At 42.3% G+C, this 18,623-nt stretch overlaps 1 protein-coding gene across 2 annotated transcripts in view; it reads right to left on the reverse strand.

The window, feature by feature from the left end:
• The window catches only part of SMURF2 (SMAD specific E3 ubiquitin protein ligase 2), a 58,540-nt gene that overhangs the window by 4,085 nt on the left and 35,832 nt on the right, over positions 1-18,623 (reverse strand). For both annotated transcript variants that reach the window (XM_027692005.1, XM_027692006.1), the window contains exons 6-18: positions 16,443-16,527; positions 15,081-15,164; positions 13,401-13,603; positions 13,089-13,173; positions 10,888-11,046; positions 6,788-6,998; positions 4,950-5,053; positions 3,931-4,045; positions 3,342-3,520; positions 2,720-2,857; positions 2,375-2,495; positions 1,131-1,332; positions 21-96 (exon numbers count right to left, since the gene is read on the reverse strand). In XM_027692005.1, the coding sequence (XP_027547806.1) occupies positions 21-96; positions 1,131-1,332; positions 2,375-2,495; positions 2,720-2,857; positions 3,342-3,520; positions 3,931-4,045; positions 4,950-5,053; positions 6,788-6,998; positions 10,888-11,046; positions 13,089-13,173; positions 13,401-13,603; positions 15,081-15,164; positions 16,443-16,527 (1,762 nt within the window). The remainder of the gene's footprint in view (positions 1-20; positions 97-1,130; positions 1,333-2,374; positions 2,496-2,719; positions 2,858-3,341; positions 3,521-3,930; positions 4,046-4,949; positions 5,054-6,787; positions 6,999-10,887; positions 11,047-13,088; positions 13,174-13,400; positions 13,604-15,080; positions 15,165-16,442; positions 16,528-18,623) is intronic.

The raw sequence follows: 18,623 nt of genomic DNA on the forward strand, positions 1-18,623 counted from the left end.
GAGACCTGACAAAGCCTTACCAGGTATGAGCTTTCGGCAAATTGTTAGTGCTGGCATCAATCTGGTGGATTGTGAAGAGCCGTGGGCCTGCAGCACCTGGAATGCAGGAGAGGAGATCTCACTACTGGGAGGCACAACATGAAATGTCTTTGTGGCACTGCAGCAACAAGAGAGGAACTAAAACACTGAGAGAAGCTCTGCACAAAGAAAGGTGAAACCATAAACAGGCAGGAAAACTCCAAACTCCCCCAGTGGTGTGGGACACTCTCCCCTCTGCCCAGCCAGACAGCCCTGCAGTTATTTAAACCATGGAAAGATAAAGAACAAAGCACTGATAAGAAGAATAAATCAAATGTTTCACACTGTGCACTGCACAATTCTAAGCTTTTAATTTAACTCCTCTCACCCTTCCTAGACAACAAGACTTGCACAGCTGTACCTGTCCCTTTTTATAACAGGTCTTGAATATCGGCCAATTCCACTGAAATTCCATAGAGGAGTCACAACACCAATTCCTCATAATTTTGTTAAATTTATCTGACCATTAGAGATCCCCTTAATCTCTCTGCTAAAGAAAGAAGACTGCAGCACAGCAATCCTTCACACTTGGTGTGCACTGGAGATGCCACAAAGCACAGGAGAGGTTACAAATGCCCCAACCTGAGCAGAACAGGAATCCTGGCCCGAGGAGACAGACATTAAAAATACAATTCACAGGGTCTGTGTTTCTCATGGGGACTCTGCTGTTAAATAAGAGTCTGAGCTTGTGCTGTGTGACTGCATTTCAGCCTACAAGAAGACTGGTGGTATTATCTGGTCTGTTAGAAGCAGGAGGTGTTATCTGGTCCCAGAGGTGTGCAGGTGATGAGGGCTTGTAGAAGCCAGGAATTAAAAACCAGGCTTGTGGAACAAACCCAAGGAGCACCCCTGTAAGATCTCAGCTGCTCAGAACTCCTGCCAGAGAAGGAAGCCCAGAACTAAAACAAAAGAGCCATTTACACCTGAATAACAAGGTAACAGAAAGACACCCAAAAAAGACCTATTTGTGATTATAATCAGACCGTTAAAATCGCTCTGAAAAAGCCCCGTTGCAGCCCCCCAGCCCCGTTTCCAGCCGTGCCCGGTGTTACCTTGCAGTGCCTTGAAGCCCTGCAGGGGCACTCGGGAGGAGCCGGTCACGAACTGGAGCAGCCGCGCCCTCCTCTCCTCGTCGAAGAGCTCCACAGCCTTCCAGAACCATTTCACGATGTTGCTGTCTGGGGTACAGTGTTTTAACCTGGTATTTGCCTTCCAGTCATTAACATCAATTTTTCCCAGTCCGCAAATGATGAGCTGTAAATTTAAAAGAGACTTATTAAGAGTATTTCATCACTGATCAATATAAAAATGGGTTGGGAGGCAGCCAAATGATGAAGAGCTGATTGGGAAAAACTGGCAGATTTTATACCAAAGGCAAACCTCTCACTCATCTTAAGCAATGCAGAAATATAATTTTTTTTTTTAATTTTACCTTTGTACATAAACTATTTTTGAAACTGCCTCAATTCAAATTAAAAAAAACAAACCAACCCAAACAGCCATTTCAAGCTTAAACAGAAGTACCTTGGCCTGTCAGTTTAATAACAGAAGCACAGATTCTACCCTTGAATGAAAAATGCAGGAATAATTCATATTTGAACTCAGTATTTCTTTCTGGAGTGTAGCTCAGGGTGTAGTTTGGCTGCTGCCACTCTGGATCCCAAAAGGAATCTTGTTCCTGTGATACCATGCACGTGACACGGATCAGCCTTTCCTGACAGAGCTTTCAGTGCTCCTGGAGATCCACAGTGGATCAGGTTAAACTCAGCAGGGATGTGATTATAATTCTGAAGACATTTGCTTGTGACTAAGGTCACTGGACCTTCCCCTTTCTTATTCTGCAGCTGCAAAATGATTCTGGGTTAGGGGCATGGCTGGCTCACTGCTGGGAATATTTGGGATAAAGGAGGAGCAATCACCGACATCCAAGGAACAGAAACACAAGTGAATAATTTACCTGTGGCCACTTAACATGGCAAAACCCTCAGCTCCACAGCTGGCAGACTGTAATGAGATTCCAGTTTAAAGCAAGCTTGGGATCTGTGGATTTGCCTTCAGAGGATATTGTTTAGATGCCAATCCTGACGTTTTGAAGCACATTTGTCTGTGACAGCACCTTTCCTTCTGCTGGATTTACAGGGCCAAACCTCAGCTCTGCCTGACCTGGTCACCCTTACACTGCCCCTGTTCCCTGTGGGAGCACACCTGGAGCCCCGGGAGCACTGGGATCACAGCTCTGGGTTCCTCAGGCTCTCACTGTTCCACTTGACGACACAACACAACATCGTGCACTGACCTCCAACTCCTTCTCATCAAATGTCTTCAGCAGATGTTGTGGGATTACTTCATTAAATCCCTTCTGGAGCGCCAGGAACTGAGCTTCAATTCCTCGTAAAAACCTCCAGTTCACATAAAGTCTGTGAAAAAGTGCAAATTGGGTTTGGGGAAGATGTTTCACATACAATAAACCTGCAACTTATCCAGCCCCAAAAAACCTGGCCTCGCTGACAGGATCCCACACTCCAGCACTGCCCAACCCCTCAGGAGAAACCAACAACACCGACAATTACTGCAACAAGTAAAATTCCTCCCCACCGCAGGAAATAAAAAAATCAAACCCAGGAGAAAGCCCCTGCTGTACCTGACATATTCCTTTTTGTTCTCCTCTGTCACGGGGATGCTCTTCCCGTTGGGTTTGAGCTCGTGCTGGATGATCTCCCCGTACGCGTTGTGCTCCACACAGAACGTGTGGTCCAGCACTCCCGTGATGTCGTTCTCACTGGGGGGAAGGGAGGAGCAAGAGACTGAGTGAAAACACATTCTGCAAATATATCATGGCCATAATCCACCTGACAGAAGCACAACTTCATTTTTCAGTGGCATTTCAAAGCACTACATGGAAGCAAAAGGGGAACGTGCAGTTTTCCTATGTTGTATTTTAAAACCGTTATCAGTTTCAATGTTATATTTTAATAACGTTACTCAATGTTATGTTTTAATAACATGTTAGTGTTATTAAAATATAACATATTTTATAATGGCAAAATTAATAACAGGCAACATTGATAAATTACAATTTATCAACTCCCCTCCTGCCCCCCGAATTTGAACGCCTTGATCATTTTTAGCCTTAAAGAAGCTGAATTGTGCAAGAATTTCTTAAGTCTGACCAAGAGGTTAAAACACACTTCATTTCCACTGGATTTAGGACCACAATCACATAAAGCATTCCAACATCCTGAGGGTCACTACAGAGTACATACAGTATCCAGACTAAGCTGTTGTGAAGATCAGGATCAACCAATTCCATGTCATCCAGAGTAATTGGCTTCCCAAGCAACTGCTTGTAGAAAGGCAACGTGAAGCCCCCGTCGATGTAGTGCCCGTGGAACACAGCCATGCCCATGATCCGGCCCACGAAGTGGAAATAGGACAAGTGCTCCTGGAAGGGACAGGAGGGACAAAGTCAGACCTCCAGCTCATGGCTGATGAGGAGATAAAATTTAAATACAAAGAAAAGAAAAAAAAAAAAAAAGAAAAAAAAAACCACCCCAAACCCAATCCAGAGCGTTTGGTTTTGTTTTCACACACATCCTGCTCCCAGTCCAGAAGTCCAACCAGTAAGAATCAAAACAGACTTCATTTCTCCCAAAGGAAACATAAATCGACATCTCACGGAAAATTAAGAACAGATTTGAGAAGTGTCTTTGATCACTACTGAATTATCATGTAATTGTACAAATCCAGTGTCCAGCAACACCAGTGTCAGAATTTGGCTCCTGAGCCTGAAACCCTCTGCAGATGTGTTTAATTTAGTCCCAACCCCTCATCCCAGGACAGGCACCGCCGTACCGGGTTCACGGCGGAGTCGGGGTTGATTTGCAGGGTATAAATATCATCTCGGGAATACTGGAAGAGCCCATAATATGGATTCAACATCTCATGGGACAACAGGTAGAGCCACTCCCTGGAGAAAAGAAAACAATTTATTGGTACTTTGTAGACAAAAGCGTTCCTACACTGAGAATCTCTGCAACAGAGTCTGATTCTTTTCATCTTAAACATAAACGTGCAGGAAGTTACCTCTGAACACGCTGAGATTAGGCTGAAATCAGAATTATTTTTACTGGCTCAGTAACCACACAGCACCTGACAGCTGATGGATTTGCCAGCTTTCCAAGATTTTTCTCCAGGTTACTTATTTCCAAGAGTTTCTGACCGTGATTCTCCTTCATCCATTACACACCAAGACAAGACACCACATATTCACTTGACCATATTACACAGATTTTAGAATCAAACCTTTTAATATAAACCACCCCTAGGTAATGAATATATTTGGTTCGAGTTTTAATTACATAATCACAAATCATTAAATAACGGTCTGACAATTGGGAATGTCACTTTTTATAAGTGAAAAATAACCTCAGACTATTGACAGACTATTGGCCACCAACTGCTGGTTTTTAACATTTTGCTTCAACTGCAGTGACAATTCGCAAAAAACCATATTTTTTGGTTAAAGTTGTTCCACAAACCTGAACATTTAGTGGTATAAATTCTCAGGCACCCAAACTTTACTAACCAAAGACAGTAATTTCAGTAGATATCAAAACCTGTGTCACAGATGTCTGATGTGATCTGTAAGTTGTGTTTTATTTCCAATAAATTAGTGCTTTTTTGATGCAGTTTTTCTTTTAAAAGACTATGTAAAGCTATATATTCCTCTGAAATACAATCTGTTGCAGAAATAAATATAAATAAGGATAATATCAAAGAACCAGGGCTGACACCAGGCTGGTTTAGGGTTCAAAGCACGGGGGTTGTCAGCAGGGTTGGGGTGCAGGGAAGAGACAGAGGAGTGACTTTACCTGGCAACTCCTCCATAATCAAGGCCTTCCTCCCCACGGAATTTGATCATTAATCGTTTCCACAGGTCTTTTGGCCTCATCTTCATGACTTGCCTGTAGGATTCCTGTAAACACACAACACTTTCTTTCATTAAACTGCTCCTTCCAGGCTGGAAGCTACTGCTGTGTACTGGAAGTGAAGAGAGTCTCAGGATCAGAGTCTGAAGGGGATACTGTTAAAGGGGACACTATTTTCCTGAATACCAACCAGTTTCTCAAATCACAGATTGTTACTTCATTTTCTAAAAATGTGATAACATTGGACAGTATAATTTTCAAAGAAAACAGAGAGATGAGAAGATCCACCTCCCCTTCAATATCCAGAGGTGAACAGTGAGCAGAACATTCCCTCTCTCATTCTCATGGAACTTATAAAAAAATTAAAATCTGTGTCAGTAAACTCCTTTTGTTTTGCTTAAAGGCTTGTAATTTTTGCAGTCTGAAAAGCAACAGAGGAGCTTCTACTCTGGGCATAACACACGTGCCAACCATCAGGAAGCACCTAAAGAACAGAAGCAGCAATGCCATCCCAGTAAATACAGAATTACTCCTCTATCAGTAAGAGCTCACCAAGAAAACACAGAAACAAAGCTGAAAGGCAGAACAAACGCTCATTTTTAAAAAAGGAATTAAACAACAAAAAAGCTGAGTTCTTATTTATATCCAGTATCAGCTCCAACCTCTGGCTCTGCAGGACAGAAGAGGCAGGTGGGTGTGCTGGGACCCAACACACTGGACTGAACAAGAACACAAAATTCCCAGTGCTGTCCCCTTCCCTCTCTTGCTTTTTCAGTTGCTTATGAACTGGTCTGACTGTCTCCAAAGGGAAGACCAACACAAATCCTTCTTGGCTGAGAAAAACTGTGACAACACAGAGGGGTGATCAAGTCTGTGGGTGGGGTAAAAATGCAACAAGGATGGGTGGGATGGGTGAAAGTTCTCAAAAGGACAAACTGTTCTCCAGGAAAGGCCAATGAATTATAACTGTGTTTAATCAAGTCAACAGATTGATTCTGCTGAATAATGCCCCAAACCCAGAATGCAGATAATCCCACAGTGGGCACGTCTGGCCATTCAGGTGCCCAGACAGTTCATAACATTGGTCTGATTCTGGAGAAAACAACAAAAAGGAAAAAAAAAACAACTAAAATTGAGATTGATACTAAGTAATCCAAAGGCTGAAGAGGAATCCTACTAAACTGTAATTTTACCTCAATTACCATATATCACAGAGCACTAATAACTGTTTGGTGTTCAATTTGTAACATCCCCTCTGGAACAGACATACATTCAAGGAAGAAGTGAGGCAGGATCTTCAGATCCATGAAGCGTCTGGACTCCTTCCTCAGTCTCTGCCACAGGCTCTACATCTCCAGCCACAGACAAAGCACTCCTTGATTTTCTTCTTCTCCATAGGGTAAATACATACTTTGTAGACCAATGCATTCCTACACTGAGAATCTCTGCAACAGTCTCATTTTTTTTAATCTTAAACACAAGTGTGAAGGAAGTTACCTCTGAACATGCTGAGATAAGGGGGAAATCAGAGTAGTTTTTTACTGGCTCAATAACCACACAGCACCTGACAGATTTCCCAGATTTCCCAGATTTTTCTCCAGGTTACTTATTTAATCTTAAATTTACTTTACTTACACAACCGACATCCCCCTGAAATGTTTCCTCTTTCATAAAATCCCAGCTTCAACCGCAGCCTTCGAGATTTCACCTGAGCGAACGCTACGAACGACCCTCCTGCCCTTCCCTCAGCGGTAAGAAAGGGGCCAAAAACCTCCAGTTACCTCAAAAATCTCCTCCCTGGAGACCTCGATGCGACAGTGCCCAGCCTGGGGCTGCTGCTGGGACAGCTCCTGCCTCAGGATCTTCAGCTTCTGCACCAGGTCCCGCTTGTAGCGCGGCACCGTCAGGCACTCGGCCTCGTCCGGGAGCTGGCACAGGGACACCACCTGCTGCTGCTGCTGGTGCTGCTGGTCCTTCAGCTGGTTCTGCCGGCTGCAAACACACACACACTCAGTTCATACCCCTCTCCTCTCAGAGGTCAAGCTTTGTATCTGAATACTTTCAATTTACTGCGATTATTATGGTGATTGCGCTAAAAACCTCCGTCCGGGGCTGGTAAATGATCAATTCAGAGAGATTTTATCCTGACTGAAGACGTGTAGTTCTGTCTTTCTTGGCAAGTATCAGTTGTTTTTAGGGCTTGTTATTTCTCTTAGTGCTACTCTGCAAAGTATGTAAAAGGTTACAGCCCAGACAATAAGGTATTATCCATACAATTTTACTACTGAGCTGCTGACACTGAATTTCTCAGATACCGTTTCCATATTTCCTTTGCGTGTTTTCCCTCCCTCCATTTTAAAATTCAGGGATCTGCCAAACACTCTGCCTCTAATCTCCAGTCAATACCATAGTCTGTTTTACATGGCTTGTCTGGAAAAGAGTAAGCTTACAAAAAGATGTTTGTACTGGCAGCTTGGCAAGGACCTTGTCCCTTGTACCTGGCCTAGTCTGGACCACAGGAATGTGGGAGTTCACATGGAACTAATTGGCACAGATAAACAAGTATTTTTACTAGCAATTCGAAGAGATTTTGTAAATCTGACTTCTTACCAGGAAAAGTAAATGGATCATGTTGCAGAGATGTGCTCTCTGTGTCTTGCACACAGCGAGTGGATATTTTTACAGTTTTTAGTATGGCATTCCCAAACAACACAGGATAAAACCTCTATTCTCCCTAAACCACGAGAAGAATATCTCTGTGTGGAGCACATGAGAATACCCTACATTTCCTGGATAAATAAGAAATGCTACAATTCAGAATGCTCTCCAGTGGAACTTTTTTTTTTTCAACAGAGACCAAAAAAATATTAATTGGAACCAAACAGTTTGAATATATTTTATAATTTCAGCCTATTGTCTGTTTTGAAACAAGGCCTAGTTGAAAACTCTCCTGGCCAACCAAAATTCACCTCCAGCTTAGCAATAATAACACCTCTTTATTCCTGGGCTCTAAGGAGGGAACAATACACTGAAATCCTACTTTGTTACCATGTCCTGGGATGCAGAACTTCAGAAGTCAGCTCAGTGCTGTTATTTTCAGTGATCTGTTTGCTTCTGGTGTTGTTTCTTTACATAAGGCTACCTCAACTTTATTTGCAAGCTGAACACATTGGTCTTACAATGAACTACACTTATTTTATTTCCTGAAAAACCAAGTCATTACAATAATTTAGAGACACACACTCGCTGTGGTTTCAGATTGTGGCTCTGTGTCATTTGTGCATGGCAATGTTCACTTGGAATTAGGTTTAAATATGAATCTCATTTAAACTGTATTTACTTGATAGACAAATTAAGGCCAAATCTTTATTCTCTGTTCTGAACTTTCTAATTCCATAGGGAGGAATATGGGAAAATATTCCTTGGATATGCCTACCAGAGAAGGTCATATTTCTATACTAAAGTGAGCATCATCCCTGCTGCCTTTAAGAGTAAAAAGACACAGTCCCACAAGCACAAAGCCAGTCAGTCTTAAAGGAAATGTAATCTCTGAAATGGGCATAAATTTAGGATTTATGCATCAAATTAAACCATTATGTTTCTCCTCCTAGTACTTCCCAAAATAAGGAAATACAAGGAGGAGAAAAATAAAATGCCATCCTCCACATTAGTCTACAAATAATCAGTGCAGTATTAGCTACACAATCTGCAGTGCTTTAAGTCATTAAACCTCATTTCTCAGTTTGTTTGCACAGCTGAATGACTTTGCTTGATTCCATACAGTGCTTTAAGGATACAACTAAATACTTTTCAGGTGCCACAACTATCAAAATCTATCACAAACTCTCGGTCAATATTTCGAAACAGAATTGGTAAAACAGAACAAGTTTGATTGTTTTCATAACTTACAATGTCATCACTGGAGGAACAAAGGGCTTTACTCAGCTCAGTAGAAAAGTCGGTATCACTGAGGGTAAACTTTTTCTCATGCCTTTGAACCTAAAACACCATCCCACCCAAGTACTACATTATTTCTTAAAAAATTTACAAAATGTCGGGCCCAAGGCAAATTCCTTTTGTTGTTGTTGTTGTTTTTTAAAGAACAAACAAGGAGGTGGGCTCAAGGCAGGGGAAGCTTTCACATATCCTGTTTGGTGCAAGAAAAGAATAAACACCCGAGATGATTTATCAGGCAGCAGACTTTGCTGATGACACTGATGGGTGAGTTTCTGAAATCCTCCTCTAATGAAAGACAGATGGACAAATGAAAAAACTTCAGCACACTGCAGGAGTTTAAATAAATGCAAAATGGTTCTGTGAGTCTGGAAATTAGAAGTCAAATTGGATTTTGTCAGATGACAAAGGCAGCTCTGTATCTGTCCTCCACAACCCAGGTACAACTGGCCACTGTGACCCTTCTGCCATTTCCAAAGGAACCTGCCCAGCTGGCTGAATTTTCCACAGTTTAAGAAGAGTACTGCTGTAGCTAAGAGGGTCTGAAGATTTCTTCAAGTAAAATATCTGAATCTGAATTGATTTAAGGAACTTTTCTATGTTTCAAACATGAACACGCTCCTCCACTGGTAAGTTTTTTTTTAAGATAACGTTCATTTCAAACCACCACTCTGGATTAAACTAAAATTAATAGCGATTTCTTTGTTTTCAATTAAAAAAAATTGCCAGAGTGGCTGGATGATGGAAGCTTACTGAAGTCCTGTAACATACACATATATAACCACTGATTTCTCTAAACAAAAATACCTATTTGTCAATATTTAGACTCTTCTCCCTCTTGGGGTGGGAAGTCCAAGTGTGTATTGGGCAAAGGCCAGACAGCTTTTGTGTAATGCATAAAGGACATGTTGACTCCTGGATATTACTTTCCATTCCTCGGTTTTGTCTTTTCAGTGCCTGTTCCCATTATTCTTTCCTTCAGCTTTTCTTGCCAATGATTCACTTCCTTAAAGGACTATTCCTCCTACTTACTCCTTGCCCAGGGCTTTCCCTGTAACCAGCTCTTCATTGTTTCTTCCACTTAACACCCACTCAACACTTTACAGGTGTTTCCCAGGAGTATTAAAAGGTGTCAGCAGGAGAAACAAAAGAGTCAAACTCCCAAATAGCTTGGCCAAGCCGATAGCCACGTCTGGGCAAAAAGAAAAGAGAAGTGTTTGTTTCTTTTTTGGTTTCCATTTTTAGTAGAAAATCCCCACTGTGTAACGAGTGCCGAGGGAATAAAACAAGAGCCAGAATTCTTTTTGAGTTTCCCCTTCTCTTTTGAAAACTGAGATATGAAAACGTGATATCGAACCACTAAGGCAGAAAAAATGCAGTGCCTATTCTATTTTATTCTTTTCGTAAAAAACCCGATTTAAATTGTTTTGGGTCTTATTTTGAGAACATCTCAACTAGGCCTGCTCTGGAACTGAAGGGAGGAGCTGAATTATTCCTCTTTTATTCCAGGAGGATGGTTGGGCAGTTGTGCACCCAGTCATCAGTATTTCACACCACCGGCTCACATGCAACTTCATATTTTAAAACAAGTTCTCCACAACTGAAACAGAACGAAGAATAAAGAAAACAAAGTGTCCCGCTTGCTGTTAGGAAAAAAAAATCCACGGGCCAATGTTTCCAACGGGACAGCACTTGCTTCCCTCCCCCTCTGCATCACACCAGCCACATTCCTGCCTAAATGCTCCTTGAGATTTGTTTTCAAGAGCAACCGAACTGGTCTTTGCTGTGGAAGAACACTCCTTAAATCGCCCTGAATGGCAGAATGAATCCTGATATAAACCCGGCACCCCTCAGAGTCACCTTCTTCTCTCCATTGCACTCAACACGTGCCAGAGACTTTAGACTCAGTTTAAGACCTGAGACTCACTTTAAGACTAAGTGCAGGTTCGCAGAGAGCCGCGGGTCTGTGAACTGCGTCGTCCTGTTGTTATGGTCAACAAAATAAACTCTGCCTGTGGCTGTATTTCGGATCTCCCATCCAGGAGGCAGTGGACCAAGCTCCTCACAATTGATGTTGCTAAGATCCCTGTGAAAACAAATATAAAATGAAAAATACCTCAGCAATTGGCCTCCGAGCCAAACAAGCGTAAATGTAACAGAACAATTCCATGAAGTCTGAGAAAATGTATTGTTTCAGAAACTTGAGCTGTTCAGCTGGAATCTCTACTCCCAAGGTGCAAGCCCACCACAGCAAAAACACACACCCCAGAACACATGCCGTGGGGAAAAAAGGTCCTTATCAAATAACCCTCATTTTTACAAACCAACTTCAGCTGTTAAATTAATACAGGCTTCAAACAAAAATAAAGACCATTGCCATATTTGTCAAAATGGAATTGCAGTTCTGCACCAGTTCTGACAGAAAGCATTTTTAAAACAACATTAGTCACGTAAGGAACTGTGAATCACACTTTATAATAAACTCCTACAAAACAAAACTATATTTCTGTAGAGTTACAGTTTTCATGAAGAATTACACATGGGATGGGTGTCTATGGCACTGGCAATTTTGCCCCCAAACTCCAAGTGCTGGTGGGAAACAAACAGCTCTCTAACAAAGTATTTCAAATCAAGTATTATCTGAACAATGACTCAGCTCTGCCCCAAGCAATGCAGAGGTGGCTCAGCAGGTCTCAAGAAAAATTCTGCTGAAATTAGAAAGATGCAGATTCATTCCAGAGCTTCACTGAAAATAAATACTGGTCTCCAAAAATGTCCACTCGCTGATTATTCATGGACATAATTCACACCTCAGATCCCTCACACTGCCCAGGGCAGCTCTTTCTAAAGGTTCAGCTCTCCCAGTGTCCTGGGAGTTGAGGGAGGAAACAGCCAAGGGACAGAATGGCTAAAAAGGTGCCACCTGCAGGGATTCCAGAGACTGGAGAGCCACTAATGGAAACCCGAAGCTCTGGGATTGAACTCCTGCTGCTATTCCCCATAAACACACTGCTGCTGGACCACAGGGCTCACTTCTGTTGACTACATGACTGTGGCTATTAGCATAAAAATACAATATTCCCCAGAAATGACATCAATTCCACCCTCATGCAAACAGCCAAATTTTGTTCTCAGACACGCTCACGCAGTTTGTGCTGCCACACCTCAGGGCAGAGCTAACTTAGACTGCACACAGAACTATCACACCCCAAACTTAAGGATTACTCTTCAAATACTTTTTTCCAGCGCCTGGTTTTGGATAATACACAAGTCATGGGCTTCCTAAGGCACAGCTGCAGCCTCAGGTCTGCAGGTAACACATCAAAGCAAGGGATAGTCTCATAACACAGAAACAGGAACAAAAGACTAATTCCAAACACAATGAAGTTGTGGCCATGAGGCATTTCATCCTTCCTGGGACACCCATTTCCATGGGAAGGAACATCAGCAATTGTCAAAGTTACTGCAGTTCTCACAGATGCCAGCACTGGCTGCCAGTTTTAAACCACACACATCTCACACCACCATCCACAGGCTTTAAGAGCCAAGTGTTTTCAACAGGATTTCTTGGTTATATAAAGAACAATCAGAAGCTATCAATAATTTCCATTATTATCCTTTCAAACATGAGAAATAATCACGTGTACAGTAATGACCAATATGTACATGTGTATCATGTAAATAAGGACATTAAATCAAAAAGACTTCATATTTATCTTCTCCCAAGTGTTGAGAAAGCTGCAACAGGAATAGCAGTTTCACTGTTCCAATCCAACCCAGTTTTCACTGAAGTATCTCAATAAAACTTCTTTTGGAAGTGTTCAGATTCTACCTATTGTTTCATTATCTTGCAGAGTATTAAAATCTGGACTTGGCTCTAATTCACATGCAATATCTAGAATCAGTGAACTATACCTGCTTTCAAAACACCACTGTAATTTCTTTCTTCATTTTCCATCTTTCATTAAAATAACAACTTGAAGAACTGAGGAAGAGACACTCATTGATTTTGACGAATGATAATGACATATTAAGGGCCAAGAATCAGAAATATAATATTAGACAGAGGAGAGCAGTGCTTAAATGATTTTTATGTGAAACCTTAGGGGTACTTCCATCACTTCTTACCTGGGTACTCTTGGATCGTGCCACGTGCTGACACCAGTCTGAGTATGCAGAAAATAGACCTGACCTTGCTGAGTTGTCCTTTGTTCTGTGAAGTCAAGACAAATTAATAAATGTAAGAACAAAAATGCAACATGAAAACTAATGAATTAATCACAGTAAGAACAAAAAAATGCAATATGAAAGCTCACAAAGACCAATTTCCCTAAACTGAGGGATCAAAAGGATCTCACGTATGAGGAGAAGACACAACCCATTTTCCCAGTTTCTGGAGACCCCTTCCCCCCCCACATTAAAGAATTCTGATTTTCATACCATATCCTTCAGGTAGATCAGGAGGAGTGTGCAAGTGTGTCCTGCTCATGTAGTTCCTGTGCCTCTGGGACCGGACCCTCCTCTCGGCCAGCCGGGGGTCCGACGCCTGCCCGCAGGTTGCGCCATTGGTGCCCGTGATCGGAGTGTTCTCGTCCACAAAGCAGCTCAGTGGCCTGCCCGGGCTGGAGTACTCAGATGCTGGCCTGGGGAAAAGGGGAACATTGCACCCTGACTGGATGTGGGCCACGGGACAAACCTGGTGGGAGCTTCATCTCGGGGCTCTTGGGAAAGCTCTGCGGGAGCCGCTGCCTCGCCGAGGAGGACACCGGGATTGGAGCAAAGCTGCTGTTCTGGGCTCACCAGGGGAATCACTGAGAATCACAGAATGTGCTGAGCTGGAAGGACCCACAAAGACCATCCAGTCCAACTCCTGGTCCTGCACAGGCCCATCCCCAAGAGTCACACCCTGTGCCCCAGAGGATCAGCCAAACCCTCCTGGAGCTCTGGCAGCCTTGGGGCTGTGCCCACTGCCCTGGGGAGCCTGGGCAGTGCCCAACCACCTCTGGGGGAAGAACCTTTTCCTGAGATCCAATCTAACCCTGCCCTGACACAGCTCCAGGCCATTCCCTGGGGTCCTGTCCCTGTCCCCACAGAGCAGAGCTCAGGGCCTGCCCCTCCTCTTCCCTCATTAGGAAGCTGTAATTGCAACGAGGTCTCCCCTCAATCTCCTCTTCACCCCCAAACTTTCTCACCTTGTCTTCATATGCCTCAGGAAGTGACCAGGCCTTGTTATTCCTTATAGTTTTTAAGGAAGGTTATTGGAAGAGGATGCTGAAAAAGGGCTAAGCAAGAGAAAAAGCTGTTGCTCTTGAGAGCTCGACTGCTAGAGGGAACATTGAACTGTGTGATTTCATCTCTCAGTGCTGCTCCCAAAAGGATTTAAAATGGGTTAAAGGGGGATTGACAAGGTCACTTGAAATCCCCAAAACAAATTATACATTTTACATTTGTTTCTCCACTGTAAATGTGTCTGGAGCTTAGAGCAGGTATTTTAACATACCAGGAAAAATAAAAATAGGTAAATTAAAAAGCTGTTCAATCCCTTCACTCCAAAACTGCATGAGAGCTGGCAGTGTTAACAGAACAGATTATTTAAAGTCAAATATATCCATGCAGAGACCAGAATAACATTGAGAATGGAAAAGACACTGCAGGCAACAGGGAGTCTGCAGAAGAGTCTGAAAAATCTGCAATGACACTGCCTGCAATTCAGGTAACAGCAGAAATGGTTTGAGGAACAGCTTCACAACACACATCTACAGTTATCAGAAAAGGGGACTGAAATGATTTTGAAACATGCGCTGTAACAATCAGCTCTAACTATTCTGGGTTACATGGTCATGGCATGGACAGAGGCAATGTCTCACAGCTACTCATGATCTCATTTCTTCAAGAAAACCAAAATGCTGCTATTAGAGGAGGAAAAAAAACAACTCTGAATGATCTTGTGAGTTAAATATTAGGCAGACTGAAGGAGTAAGATGCTAAAGAAGGAAAGCACAACCTTGTGCAGAGTGACTTAGAGGAAAATGGCCAATACCCCTGTTAGAGCCACCTGGAATCACCAGTGCCCAGCAAGCAAAACTCATCCCATCCTCAGTCTCCCAAATAATCCCTCACCGTGTCGGTCGCTCCCACTGAGTTGTCCGTGTGATGTGATTTAAGTACTGGATCCTTCCAGAAGCAGTTCTCCGCTCCTCCCACCTGCAATCCAGGCACGGAGAGATAAGGCAATGAGTGGTATTTCCAGGAAACCAGGGCACAAAATGTTTCCAACATAAATGCCAACTCAGGAAGACTTGCACCGTTATGAATCATGGTGGCTGAACAAGGTAACAGGAAACAACTGAAAGCTGAACTGAGAAATGATTTAACATATTCTTCCCTTGGAACCAGGCACATCATTAACAATATCACACCTTCATATTCCATAACTGCTTGAGTTCTAATTAAATCCAAACAGCCACATAAAGAAACTTCTTGAAAACAGCATGTTTAATAATGCATTTAAGTTGTTTTGACCACTGACTCTAACAAGTGCTTTCACAGCATCTTCACGCACCACTTGTTTTCATTAAAAAGTCAGCTTCAAATAATGTGACTTTTTAATTATTATTAATTTTGCACTCCAAAACACATGAGACTGTACAGGAAGCTTTGCAGTCACACAATTAAGTGAGCAATATTTATGCAAGGAACATTTTGAAGTGAAGATTTAGAAGCATTTTCAAAAATGTTTTTGACTTATCCAGACTCCAAATTAACAAAAGAATGCTGTTTAGGGCTCAGATGCTAATTTGCATTTCAAAATTCATCATCTGAAAACTCCATTTCTCCTGTCTTTACCTGCCAAGAATCACATTCAGAAGGCCTGTGTTTGCTCTGAAGAAGTTGCTGACAGCACCAGAACCTAAACCAGAGCATTTTCCTGCGTTCTCAAAACTGTTTTAGGTGATAATGATGTCATTAACTCTCACAGGGACAAACCAGAACCCCAAACCCAGCCTTTGGCAGGTAAACACAGTGAGAACTCAGGCTGAGTGCAGACCTTTTCTAATCATGTTTTCTTCACTGTGATACACATGGAATAAAATGTGATCCATGTTTATCACAGTGTATATATGATAAACAAGGCAGCCAAGCCCTGTGGTCACTTCCTCGCTACAAAACTACTACATGGAGAAGTCAATTTGCTGCCTGTGATCTAACATTATATTAACTTATCAATTTTAAAACTTGAAAGACGTGTTTTCTTAGCTGAGTGTGTTTTTCAATGCATTTATTCATATAAGCCACGTCCCTATTAACCGATAACTGTTCCGTGTGTCCCAGCTGGCTTAGCTCCTGCTCCTGAATGCAAAACTGCAGAACTCTCAGGGCAAGAACAAAAATAAAGTGATTTGTTTGTACACTGACTTCTCCTTAGTGCAGAAGTGTGTTGGATGGGCTGTATTTGTGTTCACATCAGTGATCTCTGCTTACCCATCTGGCAAATCATTGTCGAACAACCGACTGCAATCCACGACTTGTCCCCCTGTGCCTATTCGGTCCCTGGACTGGAGACTTACTGTTAAGATAATAAAAGAATTATTAAAGATATGACATCTTAATGCAAATGACAGTTACATTTGAAAGAGAATCGGTACAACTCGGGAGGACTGAGCTGAGCCATGCTCTGGATGTTTTTTCCTTCTCACAAATCAAAGATTTGTCACACAGAAACAGTGGAGAGAATTCCATACATGAAAACATACATCTCACTTCAAAAAAAAGTTAGAATATTAAAAATGAAAGAATATGATGCAAGTTAAGGCAGAAAAAGAACTGAAATCTGAAGCTGTCATTAACTTTTCTCCATATGAGGTGGACTCTGACACTTGACTGGTGGCAGGAGGGGGTTCACCTCAGCATGGCTGGGACAGGGCCAACAGGAGAACTGTTAAAATAAGGAATTCTCTCTGGTTTTGACTCCTCCTTACGTATTCTGTGTGCCACATCCACGCAAACACAAAAACCAGGCAAAATTTAACTGCTAGAAGCACTGCATGTCTGGTTTATTATTTCTAACACCAGCGGTAAGAAGTCAAATGCAACCCACACAAAGCACCCTGAAAAGCCCTCACTGCCCTCAGCAAAACTGCTTCACTGGGGTTTTAATTTAATTTTTATTTTTTTTTACATGATTCATTGTAATGGATATTTATGCCTGAAGCTTTTGTACTGCAATTATGAAAACAAAGATTTTTGGTTTTTTTTACGCTGCTTTTGTTCCCAATATCACAATTTGCAAGTGTCCAATCTGATAATTTATGACACTCGTGTTCCTGCAGGGTTGGGGTGTTTTTTTGATGTTTTGTTACGCCTTTAACAATAAAACAATTGCTTACAAAGCTCAATACGTGCTGTGGCCCACATTTCTTGAGGTGGCACTAATGTACCTCTGGACAACTGTCTTCAAGTCCTATTTATAAATGCAGTGAAATGACCTTACAGGCCTTAACCTGGACGCAACCAAACTTTGGTCAAGATCACAAAGTTTCAAAAGTTGGAGCAGAACTGGCAGCTTTTGCCTGAGTCTCCAAATTTTCAACAACAACATGTTTTGAAGCTTAGAATTCAACAGACCAACCCAGGGAGCCCTGCAGTACCTGCTGCATTCCTAATCCAAATTAACTCTTAGTCTTCCATGTACACTAATGTTACAAAATGGAGAGAAAGACAATTTAATTTCAACCAAATCAAAATTTTAGATGATGTATTTATTCTGCAAGAACCCCACACATTCCAACCACACATGGTTGCATGTAGGCAACCACTTGATTTGCAAGGTTATCATCTGCTGAATGTATCAATCAGATTTTAGTATTGGTTTCAAATCTTGCACAGTCTCTTAATTTAAGACAGTTTATCCTTTGAAGAACTGAGAGTATTATTTACAACTTATTCTACCTTCTTACTTATTTTTAACCTAGATTTCTCCACCATCTAACAACTGCAGTGGAATTATCTAGTTTTACTCAGGCTCAATTCACCCATTCAACAAAATTGCATTCATGAAGAAAGATTAAAATATAAGAAGATTAATAATGACAACTTAAATAAAACAAGACAGGAGTCCCTGGAATCTTACCAAGGATGCATTAAATTAAACCAGAGCCATGACTGAGCAAAGCTGACCTTTCTGAGGAGAATGGCAGGAAGCAGAACACACAGTTTGCTCTGGGTCTTTGCTGTAACCTGACAAGGTTCAGTGCCTGATCCAGCAGTTCCTGCTGCTCAGGGATCCCCACAGAGCCAGGGCTGCTCTGGCCACACCACTCTGTGTGGGTACAGCAGGTTAAGCCAACCCGTGAGTGCAGTCCATGCCCACACTGCTGACTAGTTAGTTGTCTCTCCCCAGTTGTCTCTGAAGTCTCTTGGCCATTGCACACTGCAATGGATTTGCCCCAGGCTTCCCATCTGGCATCCCAGTAGCCTTGAGACCTTTCTGCTTTGGGGTGGGGTTTTTGGTTTGGTTTTTTTTCTTTCCTTTAATGAATGCCAGCATTCCCAAGCGATGATGACCAGGATGTGTGTTCCATACTCTGGAGGGCAGCATGGGAGCACAGTCCCTGCTCTGTGGTGTGGGCAGAGGAGCTCCCTGCTCCTTAGCACACCCTGGAC

This window comes from Neopelma chrysocephalum, unplaced genomic scaffold (genome assembly GCF_003984885.1).
Source record: "Neopelma chrysocephalum unplaced genomic scaffold, ASM398488v2 Primary Assembly neopelma1_84, whole genome shotgun sequence".
NCBI classification, from domain to species: domain Eukaryota; kingdom Metazoa; phylum Chordata; class Aves; order Passeriformes; family Pipridae; genus Neopelma; species Neopelma chrysocephalum.